This window comes from Caloenas nicobarica, chromosome 11 (genome assembly GCF_036013445.1).
Source record: "Caloenas nicobarica isolate bCalNic1 chromosome 11, bCalNic1.hap1, whole genome shotgun sequence".
Taxonomy (NCBI): domain Eukaryota; kingdom Metazoa; phylum Chordata; class Aves; order Columbiformes; family Columbidae; genus Caloenas; species Caloenas nicobarica.
In genome coordinates this window covers 14,575,672-14,593,861 of record NC_088255.1, presented here as the reverse complement: position 1 = coordinate 14,593,861, position 18,190 = coordinate 14,575,672, and the positions used below count along the sequence as shown (strand labels likewise).

The following is an 18,190-nucleotide window of genomic DNA, read 5'->3' as shown; positions in this document are numbered from 1 at the left end:
GGATTAACACTTAAGAACACAATAGCCACAGTGACTCACATCTACCTAAGCCTGTATTTTTCCTCAAAAAAAGGTCAGTGACAAACACTTTGGGAAACACTATTACAAACAAGTCGTAGATGGAAGGGTCCTCTCCATCCCCTGTCGCCTTCAGGATGGTTCTGTTTGGAGGTTTCCTGGGTCAGACACCACAAACTTCAGGGTTCACCATGTGTACAGAGGCCGTGCACGCTCATCTCGTGTACTTTAGGAACTGGTTTTATACGGCAATAAAGAAAGAGCTGTTTTGTCATCCAATATGAGATGGATGAAGGTGAAAGGAGAAAATTTCTGTAAGGCTCAGCTGGCACTCGGGACAAGGATACACGTCGCTCTGTCAGTGCCCCGAGTGATGCCTATGACTGTGGACAACCCGTCTTTTTACTCTATGACAGCTCATGCCTCATGTTTTTGAGCATGCGATTCCCAAGATGACTGCGTGCCTTGGAAAGCTGGCATTGGAGAAAGCAACGTTTTACTTACTGATTCAAATCCAGCCCTTGTCAAGGGAGACTGAGGGCTCCTGCTGCCACCGAGGCAGCAGATGGTCTCAGCCCGTTCCCAGCGGGCAGGTGCCAATGTCGCTAACCCGCCACCACAACTGGGGCTGGCTGGCACGCTCGGGGTTCGGGATGTACATGACCTGAAGGGTGTGAGGGACGAGTTGTTTCCCTGTTTGCAGAAAGAGCCTTTTCAGGTCTGTCTGGAGTTGATCAGGACAGCGAGGAGGCTTCATTGGGCTCTGCGCTCTGCTGCAGATGGACAGAAAAGCTCACGTCCAGGGTTATTAGATCAACAGCTCTACTGAGCACCTACTTCACCTTGAAATGATGAATGTGTATCCTGTGGCCGCTGTTTGGCTGTGGTGGTTCAATGTCAGGAGCTGGGAAGGTCTAACGGAGCCTGAGGGAGAGACTTCAGCAATTCAGGTTGTGTGGGGCTGCTAGAGGGCTCGATTCCTCGGGGTGGCTGTTCAGGGACCTCTGAAAATTGGACATCTGAAATGAAGCACTGAACATTAGACATGTCTCAGACCAGCATTTTGTTTTCCATGTTCCCTGAGCTAGGGCCTTTGACACCTGGACAAAGATACAGAGGAGATGTCCCTGCTTATTGCAGGAGGTTGGACTACATGACCTTTGAAGGTCCCTTCCAACCCAAACTTTTCTATGATTCTATATGGCACGGGAATTGCTGCCAGTGATCTAGATGGGGGAAGAAGCCATTACAGTATACAACTTGTGGTTTTCATCATTGATCTTCCCGTCTTTAAATACAGATTTTTTAAATGAAATCTTATTGCTGCCAAGCTATCATTATAAGCTAGAGCTGAGTGTGCAAGTGCCTGACTTTCTCCGATATCACATGCAACAATAGGAGGTGTCTGCGTAAGCAGGAAAATACAAGATGTGTGAAGCAAGATGACTTTTTCTTTACATAGACCTTGGGCTAAGAACTCAGTCCTGGCAGGGGCTCCTGCCTGTTCCACCTTTCTGGTGTTTTCACAAACACTGTTTATTGCTGCATGAGCACCTTTCCTCTCTGGGGGTCTGTCCCATAGTGTGGTAGCTCTGTTGCTATTCACTTCACTCAGTTCCTAAATCACTGTAGCATCTGGGTTTAAAAAAATAAAACAAAACAAAACCAACAACAACAAAAAAACCACCCCTCAAAACCAAACCAAACAAATCTTGAAAAAAAAGACTTAGGAAGAATCCTTGCGTAATGATTGTAGAGTGTTCTAGAATTAGGGGAGATCAATTATCTCCTCTATTCTTGTGAATGATTAATAATTCTAAACATTTGCCTGTCATGTTCTCATCTTTCAGTTGTTTCCAGTAAACGATGTTGACGACTCCAGAGATCTGAAAGCAGCAGCATGCTAATAGTAACAGGAGAGGGAATGGCAGTAATAACAGATTTAGGAGTTTCATCTTAGTGAATGAATATCTTTGAGTTCATAAGTAATTGAATATTCAGTTTGATTTTTCCTTTCAGCTACAGCAGCATAAATCTAGAGCAATTCTGTAGCATTCAGTGAAGCCGCACGTTGTGTTTGAGGGAGGAGGAAAGCACCAGCAAAGCTTGCCTGGGTGGCTGAGGGCATGTGGGGGATCCTTTCAGGGAGAATTATGCCTTTAGATCTTAACTTTAGTTTTACAATATTCAGAAATGCTACAGCTAGCTGTATACAAAATAGTCTTTTAGGATGGTGTGTGTGTTTCATTGCACTAATTAAAAAAGAAGTTTTAACAAACACTAACATTAAATATAATTTCTGGGTGAACCTTTGGCTGCACTGAAGTCAGCAGGCACCTTGCCATCACCTTTAGTGGAACCAAGATTTAATCTTTCAGCTGCAAAGCTTGATCTGCTGATCTGTAGCGGTAGAAGCCTGGCAAATTGCAGCCCCAAGTATGGTGTTCGGGAAAGGTGGCTGAGAACGGAATGAAATTTTAGAAATTAACTCTGTGCCTGTAAACACTCAGTTTCACAAAGGTCTCCAGGAACGTGAAGTGATGGAGTGCTCTATAAACACGACCTAGATAATGGGTGCATCTTTGAAGCCTGTCTTATGAGGAGTCATTTTTGCGGCACTTAGTGGGCTCTTGGGAAGGCCAGTCTGTAAACCCAGGATTACAGCAAGCTTGAGTAAATACTACACTTGGACTGAAAGTCTGCTCTTTTTGATCTTGTTGGGGTAACATGGATGTACAGTGTCAAAAGTTCAACAGGCTCCTACAGAACAATCTGTGTAAGACCTTGAAAGTTAATACTAAAGCATCGTGCCTGATCTGCTGGACAACGGTCAGCCAGAAGGGCAAAGCAACACAGAAAATGCAGGCACAGGAGCCAGGACAAGTTTACCTACAGTAATATTGTGTATTGCATCACCCTGTGTTAAGGGCACAGAGGGCTGATCCGCCTCGAGCGATGTTACACACAGCCACCCACACCATGCCGTGCATTGATGCGTGAGCTGATCTCTTCCCATGTTCGATTCTGTTTCTTGTTTCTGTTTCCCAGCATTTAACTGAATTCGAATGAAGGAGTTTGCTGGGTTTTCTCCACCCCACGAAGAAGAGCTGGTTAGGTGCAGACCCGATCCTGCAGTCCTGCTTCCCACCTGCTCCCTTGCAGTGCCCGGCAGCCTCACTGGTGATGGGAGCTGTGGGGTATCAGCCAAGACTGGCTTCTGCTCGGTGCATCCTTGTCCTTGAAGCAAATCAAAGGTGCCTGCACACATGCAGCAAACAGCAGCACCTGCTCCCACAGTGCCACAGTCCTAGAGGAAGATTTCTTGGGGGAACTTGCGGCAAGATTGGATTTAGATTAGATATTAGGAAAAAATTCTTCACGGAAAGGGTTGTCAGGCATTGGAGCAGACTGCCCAGGGAAGTCATGGAGTCACCATCCCTGGAGGGGTTTAAAAGGCATTTAGATGAGGTTCTTAGGGATATGGTTTAGTGCTAGAGTTAGGTTAGGTTATGATTGGACTTGATGATCCTGAGGGTCTCTTCCAACTGAAATGATTCTATGGTTCTATGATTTTAAGAGCAGAAGCCCTCATGGAGTTACAATTACTTGTCACAACAGTTTTTATTTGATGAGGCAAAAAAAAAGTCCCAGCTGCCTCTTTATGATAGTTTTCTGCAGCTTTAATTGACTATCCCTCTAATACCTTAAAACTTGGGCAAGGCGGGGTTATGTTTTTGGGAAAATACTTGCATTATTTAATGGCTCAAAGTACTATGATCTGCAAACCACCATGTCCCAGAGACTACTTGCAAACCTGTGTGATGTTCCCCTGTTCCCAAGCCACTAACCCGCAATTCAGGCTCAGCCATCAGCTCCAGCTTTTTGCTGTTCGAGGGCGGGAATTCCTCTGGGAACGGCCCTGTAACGTCTCTCTTCTCTTGAACATCGGGACAGTTTAATGAGAGATAAAGCTCTCCACCTTGTTGAAGGCACCTTGTTGATTCAGGCAGCCCTGAGGAAGGTAATCTTTTTTTCTGTCCTGTTGACAACTACTTGAGAGTTTTTTTTGTGGCAGGACATCCTTGGAAATGGGCTGGACACAGCAGTGCCACCGCTGCTTAGAGCCATGCCAGGGTGCTTGTGGAGGGGCTGAATGTGTTTGGACCCTGCAGTCACAATTCATTTGACAGTGTAAGCTGCAGATCTTTGCTAACCTGGTTCAATTTCACTGAAATGAGTAAGGAAACTCTCACAAGAATATTTCCATGAGAAGCCACAGGAGACCGGTGGCTTCAATGGAAGTGAGCCCAAGTCCACACACCTTGGCTGTAGTATATGGGGGGTAAATCCACCACTCGGAAACTCTCTCCAGGTTTGCAAAAGGTGACTTTATGGGGATCAGTTAAATTAATTCAGGGTGAAAAATGTAGTAAAGCAGCATCACCAGCAAACAAGCCTATGAGACCTGGCAAGCATCGTGTGAAATATGTGTTGGGGTAACTCAAGGCAGGGGCGAACACTGTATCATCATTTCACATCTTCCTAAGTGAAGGGAGGAATGGGATCACAGGAGAATAATTATTTTAAGTAAAACTGGGATTATGTAGCGACTCTAAAGTTGGCTGAAAGTGGTAGAAGAAGCTCTGGGGTGGCAGAACTGCTGCCTCCATTGCTGGTGTGATCAGGTAGCCCTGGTGGGACCAGCTACTCCGTGTCAGTGTTGGGGATCTGCAGGGGGTACCTGTGTGACACAGTTTACCAGGACTTCCCATCCTTAACAGAGCAGAAATGCAAGTGCTTTATTTTTTGTGTGCCTTTTGCTTCAAAATAAGAACAGGAGGGCAAAGTAGGGAAGGCAAACTGGAATAAGATGGGAAATTAGTACTAATTTTACTTTGACAACACTAAAGTGCCTTTCTTCACTACATGTTTACCTTAAGCAAAAATGCATGAACTCATTATCCTGGGGTAAAACCTCACAGCAAGGAAAACAAGGCTGGATGTGGGAGTGGAGAACCACAGGGTGGGAAGGCAGAGGTTTCCTTCTGCATTCAGTGTTCTCTGGTAAGGAGTCCCCTTAACTTTCGGTACAAATGAAAGAGTGACCTGCTCTGCTCTGGCTAATGTGTAATTACACCTTCAACACAACCTTCTGCCCCAGCTGTTTGTTTCCCCGTGTTTGTGTGCACAATCTGAAATGCCACCAGCCTCTGCATTCAGCAGTGTTTGGAAAAAAAAACCCAACACTATCTGTCCTTATTTTCAATCATTCAGGGCCTGGCATAGCCAGACTTCTGCCATAAAAGTTAATAGATAAATTCTTGATGCATCTTTGAGTAATTTAACCATATTGTTTTTCCCTTTCTATACAGTCATTTTCCAAATATAACAGAGGAAGATTCTACTGGGATTAAAATGTAAATGAGATGAAGAGGCAATAGCAAAGGAATAATTTGTTTTAATTCCCCGGTGAACACATTCCAGTTATTAGATTTAGATTAACTGTAGCCATCTTTTTACCAACACAATTGTTTTGGTTTGGGCTGCTGATTAAACTCCTGCAACATGGGAAAAAACAGAAGAAGTGATGTCACTGCTCAGTTTATTTCATCTCCAGGAAACCAGCACATCCACTAGTGATGCTTCATGCACCTGGCTGGTACCATCTGAGAGGTTTGCTGGCTCTGGGAAGATTTATTTCACATCGCATGAATCCCTCTGCCTGCCTGGCCGCTGCACTATTGGTACTGGGTCTTAGCAAAAAGCAGGTTTGCCATTTCATAACTTTCTGTTTTGACCTCTCCTTGATCCCCTTGTAAAACAGTACTCAGTGGAAAGCAGAGCCACGATGCTCTGCCAGCATCCTGGACGGTTTCCAGCAGCACCAGCACTAATGTCCTTTGGCTCCATGAGGTGTCACCTCGCTACCAGGTGCTGGGACGCATGGGGCTGCTGGGTCTGCCTGTATCAGAGCGTCTCGCAGCCATAGTGAGGCTGCGTGGAAATTAAAAGACCCCCAAAATAGCCATAGGGATGTCAAGGGATGCAATGACCGCACTTGGCCCATGTGCCCCATTCAAAGCACATGTGCGTGCCATGTTGGTTGGGGTGCTGGCTGCATCCCTCCTGCTGCACCCCAGGAACTGCTGGCCAGAGTTAGGTTCCCTTTAATTAAAGCCTTGAGCATGAAAATATTAGTGGCAAATCCCTGAATGCTGGAGGCCTTGTGACTAAACACTGAGGAATGTGTTGTATCAGCCTGGTCATGCTCAGCGGTGAGGAGAGCGCGGGGGATAAGGGTAATTTGGGGAATTATTGATCTGTCCCCAGGCTTGTGTGCTGTGATTGCATCTGGTTGGGGTCCAGAGTCAAGAATTTTGCTGAATTCAAAACTTTTCCCAAGTAATAATCTATATTCATATGAACTGATCCCTTGGAAATAGTACAGGATAATATTAGGAACATAAAAGTGTTGGCCCGTTTTTGGAGGACAGGGATATCTTTCTCCTAAGACAGGAGGAAAGTAATAGTGTCGCATCTTGGGCCATGGGGTCCAGCCCTTCAGTTTTGCAGACAATTGCTGCTTATAATCTCATTCATAAATTCAGAAGCTCCATTTTAACTGTGGTTATGGATTGGATTTCACTGCTGGTGCATTTTATGAGCAAATGGCAATGGTACAGTTTCAAGAAACACAGGTATGCCATGGAAGTGAGAATCACGGACGCGTTAAGGAACTGCAGAGTTGCCTCTTTAGGTGCTTACTTACTCACTGCTGTTTTGATGCAGCAGAGCTAGGAATGTTGGGGTTTTTTTCTTTAATGTGGAAGCAATCTCTAAAACCTTTAATTGACTTTCAAAAACTCAATGAAGGAAAAACACTGTCTGGGTTGTAGAGTACTAGCTCCTACCTTTGGCTGCAATAAAATGCCTTGTGTAAAAGGTTTAGAAAAATTCTTTCTAAATACCAAATTGGTCCACTGGGAATAAATAGAAATGCTTTCCATTCTCAGGGGAGCCCTTTTTTTTTTTTTTTTTTTCAGGAAAAGAAAAACAGTCAAATGATCAACGCTAGTCACTTCTTTTTTGTGACCTTATATTTTAAATAGTTTATTAAAACTTGAGCTTCAATAAGTGAAGGAAATTAGTTGATTTGATTTAAAAATTGCGACTTAATAGATGTATGGGCACTGTCACGGAAAGCTTTGCGAAGATTGGAAAATGAGCCCTTTTGGGGAGAGTGGAAGAGTTTCAGCTTCTGCCTTGCTCCCAGCCCTTTTGTCCCCTTTGCCCCTCTCACTTCAGCAGCTCTGGAGTGGAGCCCTGGGAATACGATAGCAGTCACTTATTTACGTGGAGGACTGCGATAGGGAAAGGAGTCATTTGAAAAGGTGTTTTGCAATTTTAATCAATTTCGTTGCTGCTTGCCAACAAATTAAAAAACCTGCCCTCCAGGAAGCGTCTGCTGTCTGTGGATGAGTAAACGAAGCCTGGCTCCGGTGGGGCCGCGCTTCTGAAATGGAGGGGGAGCACTAGGCAGCTGCTGTGAAATGAGCCCAAGTCTCCCCAAACTGCTAGGAAGTCCTTTTTGACCTCGTGAGCCCCGGATTTCTGCTGTCAGTGCCCCCCTCCATCCTCAGGCTGTCATGCCTTGCTTGTGAGCTTCTCTCCAGCGCAGTGACATGACAGCAAAGACTGATGGATTTCAGACATCTTTAGAAATAATTTGTTTCCCCCAAGTATCTCCTGCTGCAACCGGTTTCCCACTTCAGTTTTGAGTTTGCCACAAGTTTGCGTGAACATTCACCCAGAAGGTGTCATCCCAGTGTTTGCTACAGAGAAGATTCTTCAACATTGTACCAAATTTAGCATTTCTGCAGAAGGAAACTGTCCCATCTTCCAGCCAAGGTCATGGCTGGAGTTGTAGCTGCTGCTTCATCCCTCTGCTCCTAGGGGTTTCCATCTGCCATCCCCACCCTCCGCTCTGATGCTAAGGATCTGCCTAAATTCAGTCTCAGGTATGCTTATTTAGATTTTGTCCAACTTTCCAACTGCATTTCCCCAAAATTGGGGCTAGGAGGGCACATGCTTAAATTCTTCCAAGACCTATGGGGCTGTTACTTAAGTCTGGGGAAGGCAAGGTTGAGCAGGATATGATGTGTCTGGCAGCAAAACTGCAACTTTCTAGCAAGGGCACACACTGCTAACGTTTCCCCAAATGGACTTTAATGTGAAAACCGGAATATACAGCGAACTGGTGAACATAAACCGTGAGTGGACAACTGCACAAGTCGGTGACCATGTAGTGGTTGTGGGGACAGTAGAGCAGCTTTGTGAGGAGACAAAAAGAGCCGGGGCGCTGGTGAAAACGCAGGAAAAACAATTTTAATTTGAATAACTGAGGATGGTTTAATTAACCCCCGCGGGGTAGCTGGGTGCTGGTGCTGCTTCCCGCAGTGCCTCGGCTTGGGGAGAGGGTTAAAAAAAAAAAAAAGGGGGGGGGGGGAAGGGAAAAGCAGAAGGGATGTGAAACCCCGAGGAGCTTCGGTGTGTCCCCGGCTGCCGGGGCGGGGAGGGAGCGGGGCCGGGGCCGGTCCCGCCTGGGGCGGTGCGGGCGCCTCCCCCGCCCCGGCGGCCGCGCTCCCGCGGGTGGGTGCTGCCGCGGGGGGTGCGGGGTCCCACGCGTGTCCGGGGGCTCCCCCCGGGGAGGGTGCCCGGGCGGGGGGGCTGGTGCAGCGGGTCGGTGCCGCCGTTTCTAACCGGCCACCTCCACAGGGCATTTCTGGCACCGTCCCGCTCCCTCCCAGCCCGGGTGCCGGGAAGCAGCATATAGCTGATATTCTTTGCATTACATGGCATCGCAAACCGGCAGGGGTGGGGCGCGACGTTAGCAATAAATAACTAGCTGGAAGCTGCGTTGGTTGGAGTGACGCTGTCGCTGCAGATGGGGGGGGTCTGGTGGAGCAACATCTGACTCTGCGCCTCTGAACTTTGTTTTTCAGGGTTCCCCAAAGAGCACAGGGCGGCTGCTCGCACAGCCCGGCCATGCCGTCCCCCCCTAACCCGGGGCGAGCCCCCGGCCCGCCGGACGGCGGCTGGGGTTGGGTGGTGGTCTTCGGTGCTTTCATTTCTATCGGCTTCGCGTACGCCTTCCCCAAAGGCATAGCCATCTTCTTCAAAGAAATCCAGGATTTCTTTGGCACGTCCTATAGTGAGATCGCGTGGGTCTCCTCCATCATGTTGGCCACGACGTACGGTGCAGGTGAGTAAACCTGCACCAGCCGCTCGGTGCAATGTGTTGTAAAAGCAGAAATAAGCCAGAAATCTCCACTCCGGGCCGGTGTGCAGTGGAAGCAGCAGTGTCCATCTGCGTGGGTAGTAGCAACAGGTTTATTTTCTGATCGTGTTTCTAATGTCGTTTAGGGAAACGTGTCTGTATGCGGAGCCTAAAGGGCAGGTTTTTTGGACATAAATTGGTATTGGCGGGGATTTCTGAACAGACCTGGTGCTTCTGAAGAGTGTCACTGTGTACAGTGGGGTGCAGGCGTCTTTTGACCCCTCTGGGTGCCTTTTGGGCTTGTTGTAGACTCCAAATGCCTTTGCAAATGTCGTTTGTGACCACTTTGTTGCTGACATCTGCTTTATTTTCAGCTGGGGTTCCAGCGTCTTTGTTGTTTTTCATGATTAGACTTATTTCACTAATCTGTCTGCAGGGAAATGCAGAAGGCTTTATGAAGGAGTGCAATATCATCTGCACACCAGAGGCTGAGCTGCATGGCATGTCCCATTGCTGCATCCCCTTCCCCAGCCACGCTGCTTGCCGCGGGCTGTGTTGGGGGATTTCTCTGACACCACAAACAAAATATGACCTTGGCCTCGTCACACAGCACCTCCAACCCCCAAACACTGGCAGCACCAGGCCTGGTCCTTGTCCGAGTGGCGAGGGGCTGGGCGAGCTGTTTCGAGAGATGCTGGCATCCTCCTGCCTTGCTTTAACGCAAGTTGGGAACTTTGCACCCGAGAGGCTGCGAAGTAGTGGTGAGACCCAGACCTGGTGTGTTGCTGAGGGTAGCAGTGGGGATCCTCTACCAGAAAACAGAAGATAACCTAGGAGAGCTTTCTGTGGGCATCAGTGGAAAAGCCCCGAGAACAGGCCCGTGTCAAATAGCTGGGTGGTCTGGGTTTCAGCCAAAGGTAAGCGCAGAGTAGAGCAATAAACAAAGCAGCTACTTGTTTGTTGTGACCGATTATAATTACAGCAATGAGATAGCCAGAGTCAGTCATTCTTAGCAGTTATAAAGCAGTGCATAGAACTCTTTCTTTTTTTTTTTTAAATGATTTTGATACCACTTTCATGACTCAATGAAAAACTTGTGCTGCCTTTGATTAAATCTGCAATGGGACGTAAACAGGAATCACACTCTGTAATTGCAGGAAACTTCATCAATATTTATCCTGGCTATTAAAGCAATTCCGAAAATATTCTTTGTTTTCAAAAATTTTTTTTTTTTTGTGTTCCTTAATAATGCACTGTAGTGCTTTTTAGAAAGCAGTTGGTAGTGAAAGATGCTTTCTAAAGGTTTGTAAAGTGCCAGCAATGCTTGAATCAGAGCCCATTGTAATCCACCCTGTTGTGACCCACTGCAAACATTTGGCCCCACTGAGAGTAGCTCTGCAAGGGCTGAGTTCCTATTTGAGAACCCACAAGTGGAGCACTTCGAGGGTGAAACATAAGCCTTGATTTTAGAAAAAGCGATCCTCTGCTCGAGCCAGTGCTGTTGTCCCAGGGCACCCCACCTGGACTCCCTGATGGGATGCTGAGCCCAAACCCTGGGGAGCACTGTGGCTTTGGGATAGATTTCCACTGGGACTTATTATTAAACACAGAGAAAAGCACTTGTTCCCTCAGCCCCAGCAATCTAAATAAGCAGTGAAAAGGAAACAGCTGGGCTCTATAGACTCAACAGGAGCAAGAGGGTTGCAGTGGGGGAGGGAAACACTGTGGTGGAGGGGGAGGCAGAAGGACCACTTGTCATTTAGATGCTACTTAAATGCCATTTTAAAGGGTTGAGGTAAATTATGTGGAATGTCTCTGAAGCAGTCAGGTGGGAAAAAAAAGAAAAAGCGGGTGGCCCATGGTTTGGGTGTGTTTGGTTGTATTTGGTTGCCTACAAACAAGTGTCTAGGAAGCTGCATGTTTTAGAAGTCAAAAGACAGATGGCTAATGTTTGGTACCACAAGTGCACGGATGAGTAGAGGTTGCTGTAAATTTCATGGTGTGGTAGTAAAATTAGGACATCGCTTGTTGGGAAGGCTGTGGTTGAGGTTTTAGTGTAGGTGAGTGTGCCAAATATGTCCCATGGAGAACAGGGACTGCTGCTCTCCCTGATGACTGGTGACAGAACATTTCACTGGGTCTTCTCAGTAGCTCAGGGCATCGTGCAGTGTAAGCCTCCTTCCCAGGGAAATGCTGTTTCTTCTGTTGCACTCATCTTGGGTAGGTGTTGGCTGGGGCTCAAGGCACTGTGACGATGGTCTCATGATTTCAACCAGTCTGCAGAAGCCATGTTTTGGTTTGGACACCATTATCCACAGTGAAGCCGTGGGAAGCCCTGTTCTGCCATAGGGATGGGGGAGACCTTGATGGAGCTGCTTCAAATATCATGTCCATTCTGCACACTGCCACATGCTGAAGCGATATCCCATCGCCTATCCAGTAATGCTGCAATAAAAGCACCAAGGTAGTTACCTGTATGTTGGGGACTCCCTGGCTGCCTCCATGTGGTGTTGTCAGCTCTGCTTTGGCTTCCAACAAAAACATATCTCCCCACCATCTGCTATGGCACAGATGCTTCGTGCCTGACTACAACTGAGTGAGGAACGTGCTTGGCAGGTTAACCCTGGTCCTGTCAGTGCTCCAAGTCACTCACAGGGGTGTAGCTGGGGGGCTTGAGCCTCTTGGGGTGCAGGTCACGGTCGAGGAGCTGGTGCTGGAGCAGGTGAAATGCTGCTGTGGTCGTCTCTGCCTTCTCCCATCTGCAGGCTTTCCAACTCACTTTCTTCTCTTTCTCTCTAGTGTTCAAGCCAGTGCTGTGTGCTCTGCACCTGGGATGTTGTGGTGCACTTTTATCCCAATTAGCTGAGTGTCTCCTGCCTTTTTGCAAGGAGCTTTAATTTCACCCTCCCTTATGCTATTATACAGTAATATGTGGGATGATACATCTGGGCACTGTTAGACTTAATTGCAGGTGATTGTACCTTTGTACCTTCCCACTTGCTTCTCAGTTGCTCAGAGTTATGTCCATTTAACAGTCGTCCCCTCCTCTTCTCTGCTCTTCAATAAGATTTATGCTTGTTTGATTATCCCTCTCTCTGCAACAACCCAGGCTGACATGCCGAGTTGCCCTGTGGCTGCAGACAGGGCCCTGGTGGGAGTTTGCAGAACATGGAACAAATGAAACACACGTGCCCAGGAGTATATTTAACACATCTAATTTGATTGACTGGACATTTAACACCAGAGTGGGTTTGACTTATGAATTACTTCAGTGATTTGGAAATTCTCATTAAAGGAACGGGGCGCCAGTTCCTGTGAGCTACCAAAGTCTTGCTCTGCTGCTGTGCCTGTTAGAGCTGTTAGGATGCCCGTGCAGCAAAGCTTGATTTACTTTTGTGAAAAACTAGGTAGTCGTTTAACGCCGGATTTTTGCTAATCTTTTCTGAAAGAAATTCTAAAAATGCCAAAATAAGCTTTCAGTGTAATCTTGAGTAACAAGTGGAGTTTCTAAATGAGGTAATTATTGCCATGGCTTCTTTATTCCCTCCCTTCCCAAACCGGTGGTGAGGCAGAAGCGTCACAGCCTACATGGAGGTGCAGGGGTGCGTGGGCTACAGCCCGTCAGGAACCACGCCGGGTGTCCTGAGCATCTCCCATGTGAGGTGTCAGCCCCTGAGTCCAGGGGAGCTGGAGAGGCTGAGTGGTGCATTTGCTGGTGTGAGATGTGGGCATCACCACCACAAAAGGAAAGCCCCAAACTTGCCTAATCCCCCCCTTCCCTCTGCTCCAGCAGCAGTGAATAGCCGTGATTTAGAAGGTGCCCACCTCAATCAAAGGCTTTCCTCCGAAGTGAGTGGACTCTGCTGTTCGCTCAGTTGGGTTCGGGGAAAGGTAGCGTTGCTGTCCCCTCCCTGGTGTTTGGACACGTCTCTGGGCTGTTGGTGGCTGTTGAAGCCAGGACTCAGAGCAGCGAGGCTGGCATCTTAGCACGGGATGTCCCACACGAGGACTGACCCAGCTGGTGGCCCCAGCTCCCTCCGTCTCCCTTTGCTCGGGGCCGCTGAGCTGCCAGCACCTTGGCAAGGGTGCAGAGGGTCTGATGCCCTCACTGACAACAGCTTTTGTTTGCAAACATCCTCAGGAAACAGTCCCTCATTTCCTTGGCATGCTTGTTGGTGTGGGAACTTGTTTTTAGGCTGTGCTGCTTACTGTGTAACAGAGCTTATGTTTGCATTTCATAAATAATGCAAATGAAGTGTATTTTCTGAAAGTACACGAACTAACCAAAATCTCCACTGGAGTAGCTCTGTTGACTTTGACAGCATGGGTGCAGATTTACGGTGAGCACCTGAGGCTTTGGTTTGTAGCACCAGAGCAGTGCCATGTTTTCAGACTAAGGCTGAAAAATCAGCAGCTGAGACTGTTTCTGCCCTTCACTTAATTCCCCTAGGAAGCTGTTTTACACCAGGCAAGGCTCTGGCAATATATATTGCAGAAGTTTTAATGTGTCTTATCCCCCAGTTTCTTAATCTGAACTAGGTTGCAGAAAACAATTCTGTCACTATAATACAAGTAGTAAAACAGATTAGTGTGCAGTAAAGTGGATAGTCTGGACTTTATGATAGGGTACTTGTAGTTCTTGCCACTGTTCATGTTCAGCAGTTCCACTTTTTCAGTTGCAGAGGACAAACTGGGAAGTTGATGAGTGAGGAGCACAAGGAAATATTGCTTTTCTATGGTCAAATCCTTGTCAATCTGATAGAGAAGGATTTCTGTTTTGCAGTGTTGCTACTTTTTTTTTTTTTTTTTTTCTGGTCACGGGCAAAGAGCTCATTCCTTACCCCAGATGAGAAAAGTATTACGGCGCAGAGTCTGCCGGTTGTAAAGACAAGGAACCAGGATCTGTCCATAAGGGACCAGGGGCGATGCCGCTATCATCCCCCCAAGGTCCTTTCAGCTGCACCTCTCCGGGTATCAGGCTCTGGGGGTGATGAGGACGCGCCAACATTGTCAAAATGTGGAGCATCGCAGGGCACCCATCATGCTGCTGCGTGCCCTTGGCAGGGTTTCCTTTTGCAAACTGCCTCCTTGGACTTGTGCTATGCCAACACAAGGCCCACGCTCCCAAGGTCTTGCCTCCTGCAGGGATGACTGTTGTTCAAGGAGACAATCTTACATAATATAATTGGAAAACGGAAAACTTTTGGTCTTCACGTCTCCTGACTTGGGCTGTGTGCCCTCGTCATGTTTGGGATATCAAACTGAGCTGCCCTTTTCCCATTTTTAAGGGTAACTCATTTCAAGCCAGGCTACAGATGAGTCCCTGGAGATAAACATTACCCTGGGAAGGCAGGAAGCAGTTGAGCTCCCAGGAAAGAAAACACAAGCAATATTAATTTGCTAGTAATTTAGTTGCCCTATTCAGCACCGAGGGAAGCAGCCAAACATTCTAAAAATAAGAAATACCGATGCCACTAATTTAATAGCAGTAACGTTCTTGTAGGTGTTATGGTCTCCTATAGGGCTACAAGAGAGGTAAAGATCGTGGGGAAAAGTAATGTCTTTTATTATGGCCAACTGTTAGAGTTTGAACAATGAGTGGGCTTTCTGGCACATGTGCCACAATAGAGAGAATAATTTAATACCTAGGACAGTATCTGCATTTTCAGATGTTTTTTATGGTGACTGTGTGGTCAAAATGCTTGTTTCATCATTGTAATGAAATACTAGAAGTCATGTGAGTGACACTCAGAGACCAGATCCTGACAGTTATTTCAGCTGAAAAGCTTGAAAAGCTGAGGCTAGAGCAGGAGATATCTGACCTTTTTTTTTCTTTCTTTCTTTCCTCATTTTGAAGAATCTCACTCTTGCGATTTCTGTGCAGCTGAGCATTGTGCATGTTTGCATACAGATTGTAGATGTAAATATGTGCTGCTTCTGTTGCGCCTTAATGCATAAAAAGCTAAGTTGCATCAGGACTGTGCATTATTTTTAGTCAGTATGTACTGCAGCAGAGTCTTGGTTTCAGTCTCACTATACGGTCCTGTAATACACCCTCCAAAATCTCCAGGGTGCTGTTCTTACACATCCAAGTTTCTATTAAAATTAGGGAATCACCTTCTGTCTCTTTCGCCAAGACAGGAGCAGAGAGCCACCTTTTGTGAACACAAGAAAAATGAGAGCCTTTCTGAAGTAAAAGCCTTGTCCTGAAGCCAGCCAGTGTTTATTACTCGCGTTATTTATTATTTATTGTTTTGTAGTTGGATGAAATGTCTGAAGATTTAATTCTGGATATGCTCTACAATTGAGTCTTTTCTCCAAAGAAACTTTCTCCCAGAGCATGTAACTGCGAAATAGAGCATCTGCTAAAGCAGCAAGGAAGAGACTGGGAAGTTGAAAGTCAACCATTGACCTTGAGCATTTAATCCAAAATTTTATAGCTGTATTTTATTACACTGCTAGCATGATAAATTGCAGTGACAGGTTTAGAAAGCACCTTACAGCATGCAGTGGCATGAAGTTATATTAATAATGAGTTTGATTCTGCGGTTTTTAACTTAATCAAAGCTGCCAATGTTCTCTTCTGGTCTGGTCCAAACTTCATCAAAACCTTCTCTGCCTCCAGAAGAACCTCACCCAGGGCTCTCCACCCATCCCAAGTACTTGCAAATAGTTGTGAAGTACCACAGTGCTAAAAGGGGAAACGGAGGCACAGGAAAGGAGATGTAGGTTTTTTTCAAGGCCAAGCAGCAAGTGGGTAATGGAACCCAGGCCAGGCCTCGGGAGGTGCACGATCTCTGCCAGCCAGTTTTGGCTCAGGCATTGCCTGGGCAGGATGTGCCCTGATGAGTGGAGGTTTTACCTGCTAGAAGGTTTGTGACAGGGGAGGGGTGCCTGGCAAAATTGTGCATTGCCTACCGTTTAGCAGTGGGGTTTCTGTGCGTGGAGTCCCAAACCCTGGGCATCCCCCTCGCTGCTGGGGAGATTGCTGCTTGCATGAGAGCAGGTTGGCCGTGGGGAACATCCTACGGGGCTGTCATCCCGTTTAAGCAATAATCTCTGCAAGGTACGTGTCCTTTTGCAGATACTGTGCTTACATGCTGTTACTACTGTTTTCATCCCCTGCTGCTGAGAAAGGAGATACTGGAGGGTGTGCTGGGGCTTTTTCTTGTTCTTTAAGAAACCCAGAGCCCCAGGCTTGTGAGTTCCCACACAAGTGGCTTCACTCTCAAAAATCAAAGAGGTTATCCTTGTGTGTTTCGTGTGGGTGGTTGCGCACGGGCTTCCCATCATTTTCTACAACATAAACTAAGCAGAGAAATAAAAAGGTCAGTACCTGGTCATGGTTTGCACTCAGAGATGCTCAGCCCATAGAGATGCAGTGCGGATCTGTGGCGTGCAACCAGCTGCTCACCGGTCTTTCCAGGAAATCCAGCACCTGTGTCCGCTGGGTCCTGCGCTGTGTCTGGCCACCCTGTGGGATACCTCAGTTACCCGAGGGTGTCTGAAATGACGTGAGCATCTCCTTCATCAGCCCTTAGTGCTGGATGAGGGTTACAAGAGAGGAGAGGATGAGGAGGGGAGGACAGGCGATATTTGCAGTAGTGGATCATGTGTCAGCTCTCTCTGCTTACGTCCTTACAGCATTGGTTCAACAAAAATTCTCAAGTAGGGCTTTTGCCAGGATTACCATGGGCATATGCGTTTCCACCTGGAAATTTTGTGTAGGCTGAAACAAAAGGAATATCTCTGTTTATCCACAGTGGATCCTGCCATCATGGCCCAAGCCCGGGCAGGTGCTCCCTGCGTACATGCGGCTCAGCTGCCTGGTGCTGGACTTCATCCTTTTGCTTATTGTCATCACCTCTTGGAGTCCCACCGAGGGTCAGTCAGCCTCCCTGTGTCACTCAAACAAGATGTCTTCCCACACTGGGGCAATCCCTGGGGTAGCAGCACCATTATGATCGTGGATTTTGTTAAGAGAGCTGTGTGAGGAATGATTTGATTTCTGTAATGGATAGTGCTGCAGATTCATATACTTCTCCTGACTCTCAGAGAGAACTCAAACCCTGCAAGGTCACCACATACGTGCTTATATTTTTTATTTTTTTAAATAGCCCTGTTCTACTTAAGAGCGATAATAGCACTATAGGTTCAGGTGAAATATTTCTGTGTTCGTGGACCTGGTCACAAAGCTTTATCATTTTGCCCTTTGTTGGAGCTAGCAAGGTCACCAGGCAGCAGTAACAGAGATGTGATAGACTTAATAAAAACTGAGATTAATAAGAACTAGGAAAAAGAAAGCGAAGAGTTTTGGCTGGGGGGTTGTTAATGCTTGACAGGCAGGTGTTAAGCCCAGGAGTAAGTTGCAATCCACTCTTCCAAATGAAGTTCAAACACCTGAAAGCTTCTTCCCTGGGTCAGTACACGATGCGTTTTATGTGTTGCCGTAGGAAGGACTGTGAGAGCGTCGATGCCAACTGTCCCGCAGCGTTGCAGCGTTTCTGCCCCTGGATGGCTGTCCAGTGCAACTGGTCTCTTGGTCAAATTATGTAGGGCTTCCAGGAGGTGGGCAAAGCCCTTTGGAGAGCATGTCCAGGTAGGGGCTGATTTGTGTGTGTTAAGACCACTAGCGAAGCGCTGCTGATACCCGGGAACAGGTGTTTCAGCCATGTAGGGACCCCATGTTCTGCAGTTGGGCTTTAAATAATGGAAGGGATAAAAGTCTGCCATCCTGCCAAAGCAAAAGGTTAGTTAAAAAAATCATGGGAAAGAAATGAAAAAAACCCCATGAAGTTGTGATCTTCTTAAGGTCAGTGGCTGTGATCTACTGTGTGGGTGAGATCCAAACTCGCAGCCCGGGGGAACCACGGAGCACAGGCAGCTGTGTGCTCA

The 18,190-nt window shown here is 47.1% G+C and overlaps 1 protein-coding gene across 2 annotated transcripts in view; it reads left to right on the top strand.

The window, feature by feature from the left end:
• Nucleotides 1-18,190, top strand: part of LOC135993103 (monocarboxylate transporter 2-like) — a 35,634-nt gene that overhangs the window by 1,137 nt on the left and 16,307 nt on the right. Inside the window, exon 1 of one of the 2 annotated variants that reach the window (XM_065642720.1) lies at nucleotides 9,064-9,280. The exons of the other annotated variant lie outside the window; for it this stretch is intronic. Within the exon in view, the coding sequence (XP_065498792.1) occupies nucleotides 9,064-9,280 (217 nt within the window). Of the gene's footprint in view, nucleotides 1-9,063; nucleotides 9,281-18,190 lie in introns of those variants that run through there. 2 annotated transcript variants of the gene reach the window in all.